This window comes from Pteropus medius, unplaced genomic scaffold (assembly GCF_902729225.1).
Source record: "Pteropus medius unplaced genomic scaffold, Ma_sr-lr_union100, whole genome shotgun sequence".
Taxonomy (NCBI): Eukaryota; Metazoa; Chordata; class Mammalia; order Chiroptera; family Pteropodidae; genus Pteropus; species Pteropus medius.
In genome coordinates this window covers 21,976-26,233 of record NW_024347704.1, presented here as the reverse complement: position 1 = coordinate 26,233, position 4,258 = coordinate 21,976, and the positions used below count along the sequence as shown (strand labels likewise).

The window sequence follows — 4,258 nt, the reverse complement described above, 5'->3', positions numbered from 1 at the left end:
GGGAATGCCAACGCAGATAGGAACTTCTAACAGCAACTACAGCCAATAAGTTTCCAGCCCCCCACTTGGAGGTCCCCGCCGGTGCCTCCCAGCTGCCCTCTACCTCGCCCCCTCCTCCTCCCTGCCATAGTCCTCCCTCCCCTGAGGTGGGGCCCCGTGACTGCAAAGTGCTGCTCTGTGCAGGACGACGGACGCTGGTGATGTCCACTCCCTGCAGGGCACCCCTTCCCCTCTGGCCGACATGCTGGGGCCTGGCCCTGCCCTATGGCACGCACAGGACAGTCACAGGACGCTGGAAAACACAGCAGGGGACATTCCACCAAGCCGAGGAAACTGAGTCACAAGAAACAACAGGGTGGCACATCAGAGCACAGTCCCCGTGGAGACTCTGGCCGTCTCTCTCCGTCCCTGGTCCGGTTCTTCCTTCTGGAGGCCACAGGTGAACACTGGCCACGCCTTCGTCCGTCCTTTCTGTCATCTCCTGGGACTGGGCTCGGAGTCTCCAGGATGTGGGGGGCAGCTCAGAGAAGAAAACACATCTCCACAAGAACAAGCAGCGGTTAGCCTAACTACACTGAGAAAGCAGAGACCGAGCTCACGACAAGGATGAGAGTGAGCAGAAAACTGGCTGGCGGTGAAGCTCACAGCACACACCAGGGGCCAAAAGGGGGCTTCCCCGGTAGGTAGGCCAGGACACCCAGGCAGGTGCACGCACACCTGGGGACTGGCCGCTCAAGGATGCTCCCAGGCCGACTGCCCGAGTTGGCAGTGTTTGGGGCTGACCTTGGCCTTGGCAGCTGCGGAGTGGTGGTTCGACAAGCCAGGCCCAGTCCTCCTGCCTGCTCTCTCCAGGTCTCCAGTGGCTCTACAATAACAAGCAGAAAAAACACCCCCCACCTACTCCCCCTCCCTCCCCCCCCCCCCCAAAGACCTTCGACCTTCCTCCTCCCTCCTCCTCCTCCTCCACCCCACTGCTATCTTCATCCTCCTCTCCTCCCTCCTCCTCCTCCTCCCTCCTGTTTGGGAACAAAAGCTTCCCTGCCCCCCAACATCAGCTATGGGGCAGGAGCCCCAGTACCCAGCGACCCCCTGCCTGCCTTCACTCTCCTGGCCCCCGGAGCCCTTCCAGGCCACAGGGGGAGGAAAGTGCCTGCAGGCTGGCACTGGGCTCCAGGGCCTTTGGGTCTCCTGGCCTTACTGGCGCAGGGGCTCATGGGTGCTTACTTCCTGGGGCTCCCCGAGAGCGGTGTAGACGATTCTGAAGACAGGCTGGACCCTGCGGTCACCCCTCCGGAGGGGGGCCACTACCTCTCCGCCTTGCAGCTCTTCGGGGCCGATGCCAGCTTCTCTTGGTGAAAGATTCCCTGGGGAAGGCTCCTCCAGGCCCCAGGGGGCCCAGGGGCCGGTCTGGATTCTTAGCTCTGAGCCCAGAGCGTGGGTATTTAGGGGTGGCCACACGACGGGGTCGAGGCCAGAATCCCCCGCTGTACCTCCTTCCTCTTCTGCCGTGGCGGTGTGACTGCTCATGGCCTGTGCACGCCCTTCGCCAGGTGCGGTGGCCCCATGTTCGCATCGCTGGTCCATCTTCGGGATCTTGTGCTGGATTCTTCCTGACCCAATTTTGCGCTTGTGGGCAGAGACCCTTTCAGCTGCTGGAGGGAGAGTGGGCCTGGCCTGGGCCTGGCTGCCCTGCCCCTCTGCCCCACTCACGTCCTCTGCTCTCTGTGTGGACTGCCCCTGCCTTTTCATCCAACACCACCTTTGTCTCCTCATCCTGTAGTAAGAAAAGCTGCCCTGTTCTCCTGAGCCTAGTTGGCGTTGGGCTTGGGATGGCTCTTGTCCCAAGCCCAGCTCCCGTTTCCCGACTCCTCTGCGGCCTGTCTCTTCTGCTTTACCAAGGGAAGGTTTGGAGGGTTGCTACACTGTGCCCTGATGTGGCCATCTTCTCCACAGCTATAGCAGAATGAGTGGTTTTTCCGTTTTCTCGAACTTCGAGAGTTGGCCCTTGATGTACCCCCTCGCCGACGGCGGCCTCTGCCCCTCCTGCGCCGGGAACTTTGGGAAGGCTCGGAATGTAAAGTATTGCCAGGGGCAAGGAAAGGCATTGGTCTGAAACCACCGGCTCCGGCAGGTGACCTCATGCCTGCTTCCAGCAGGTCCAGCCTCTCCCTCTCAGGACCTAAAGCGGCCTCCCACTCTTCCTCCTCACGCAGGAGCTTCACCAGCGCCAAGAAACCAGGAGGCTTCCTTCGCTGTTTCATCACCTTAAGCCTGTCTCGAAGTTTGTCAGTAAGGGTGGCCCCGCTTAAGACTTGTTTCAGGCGAGCCAGGTTCACATTCTTTCGTGACACTGCATTTTTTTCTACGGCTCTCTGGAGCAGGGGCTCTAACCGTAACACAAAGCTGGAGGCTTTCTCTCCTGCCTCCTGATAGGCCTTACAAAACTTCACATGGGCGATTTTACGGCTCTCCACAGGTCCGAACACCTGCTGCAGGGCTTCCAGACACTCCTCCACAGTTATGGCGGCATTGTGGGCTCGGAGCCCGCTGACTACCTGCAGAGCAGGGCCCCGCAAGGATTCCATCAGCCGCCGCCTCTTTTCCCCCTCAGGCACCTGCCACATCTGTAGCACCTCAGTGGTGTGCTCAAGCCAGGCTTCAAAGGCCAACACCCCTGGGATAGACACAGTGTTCCCAGAAAATACTCTGAGTTCACGGTATAACATTTGTTCTAGCAGAGGCTGCACTGCTGCCCCCAGAGTCTGGGCCCAAGTCCAGAAGTCAGGTGATACGGCCATTCTGGGAGCGGGACAACTGGTGTCTGATCCGAGAACTCTGTTCATGTCTGACACTGACCGCCTCTCTTCATCTAAGAAGCGGTTCAGTCTATTAAGAAATTCATCATCTGAGTTAGGAGGTTTTATCACCACTTCCCAGGGCCCTCTCTTTCCGGGTATTTCCCTGGGGATCAAAGCATAGTCGATATCTTGGGCAAGCTCTAGGAGAAATGCTTGGGCATTCTCCTCCCTCCTAAACATCCTGCCAATGACCCTGTACTTGCCCAGGTGCCTGATAGCCTCCTCAAGAGTCTCCTCAAACTCATCTTCGCTACAGTCCTCAGGAATCCCCAGGATGAGCATGGACCTCTGGGTGTTCAGATGTTCTCCCCTGCACCAGTCCTGCAACAGGGTCAACGGCATGGCTCCAAACTCTACGGCGTCTAATTTACGGGGAACTGATCGGTGCGAGATGCACAGAAATCTGAGCCAACTCCTAGGGCGACGGCAGACTGCTCAGGTCTCCACAGCCTGTGAATACGAACGGGGCGAGAGCGAGGTTAATGCCGACCCCGCTCCCGACCCCGCTCCCGACCCCAGCCGTCCAGCTCCCCCGGCGGCGCCCCTGCGACCCAGGCCCGATCCCTGCCCTCCGCAGGCCCACAGTGGCCGACGCCCCCTCCCCGCGCCCCTTCCCCGCGCCGATCCGCGCCCGGGCTTGCGGTCCTGCTGGGGAGGACGGAGGGCGTCCGCGCGTCCAGCAGACAAGCTCACCCTTCCCGAGTCGGGTCCGTTCCTCTGGGGCGCGGTCCGTCCCGATCCGGGTGCCAGCAGGAGGGGCGCGGGGCTGCGCGCAGCGGCCGTGGGAGCGGGCGTCCGTCTCTCCCTGTCGCTGCCTGTCCCTCCTCCTCTCGCGGTCCCTCTGGCAGAGCCGCACGTGGGTCAGCGCGCAGGCGCCTGCTCGCCGCCACCGCGCTCTGCACTGCGGACTCCGCGCGGGCTCGCAGTGGCGGTGTAATATAGACCCTCCGCGTCGCCCCGGAGACCGTTGGGCTATTGGCGCGCGCCGGTCACGCGGTGGGGCTGTCACTACCGCTGCAGGCGCCCAGGGACCTCGGGTGACGTCACCTGCTCCTTTCCCCGCCCCCGAGGTGGTGCCAGCACAGGTGGGGACCTCTGAGGTCCGAGAGTCCTTGTGCCCATCGGGGACCCAGCCCTGTCCCCCGCCCCTGCCGGAATGTCCCCCTCAGGGCGCCACCGTAGCGAGGGATCCACACCCCGGGGTGCGCCCCAGAGAGCCGCTGGACAGGCTTGACGTGCACTGGCTAGTGCTGTGTTCATGGCAGGTCCGGGGAGCCTCTGGAGCTTCTCCGCTGCTCTTTCCCTCCCCCTTCCTCTCCTCACCTGGGACCGGTCTTGTCCCAAGGCTAGGCGAGGAGCACCTGGCCTAGAGGTGCACCACCTGCGATCCCATGGAGTAG

At 61.9% G+C, this 4,258-nt stretch overlaps 1 protein-coding gene across 1 annotated transcript; it reads right to left on the bottom strand.

Moving 5' to 3' along the window:
* Positions 1-1,771: 1,771 nt before the first annotated feature.
* Positions 1,772-3,748, bottom strand: PNMA3 (PNMA family member 3). Its single transcript, XM_039877006.1, has 2 exons — positions 3,552-3,748; positions 1,772-3,308 (listed from the first exon to the last, which is right to left on the bottom strand). Exon 2 carries the CDS (start codon positions 3,198-3,200, stop codon positions 1,809-1,811), a length of 1,392 nt encoding a protein of 463 aa, XP_039732940.1. The 5' UTR covers positions 3,201-3,308; positions 3,552-3,748; the 3' UTR covers positions 1,772-1,808.
* Between the last annotated feature and the right edge of the window lie 510 nt (positions 3,749-4,258).

What these genes read in the sequence shown, in the direction of transcription:
- PNMA3 (XM_039877006.1), bottom strand. Translation starts at nt 3,200, where the DNA reads ATGCCGTTGACCCTGTTGCAGGACTGGTGCAGGGGAGAACATCTGAAC.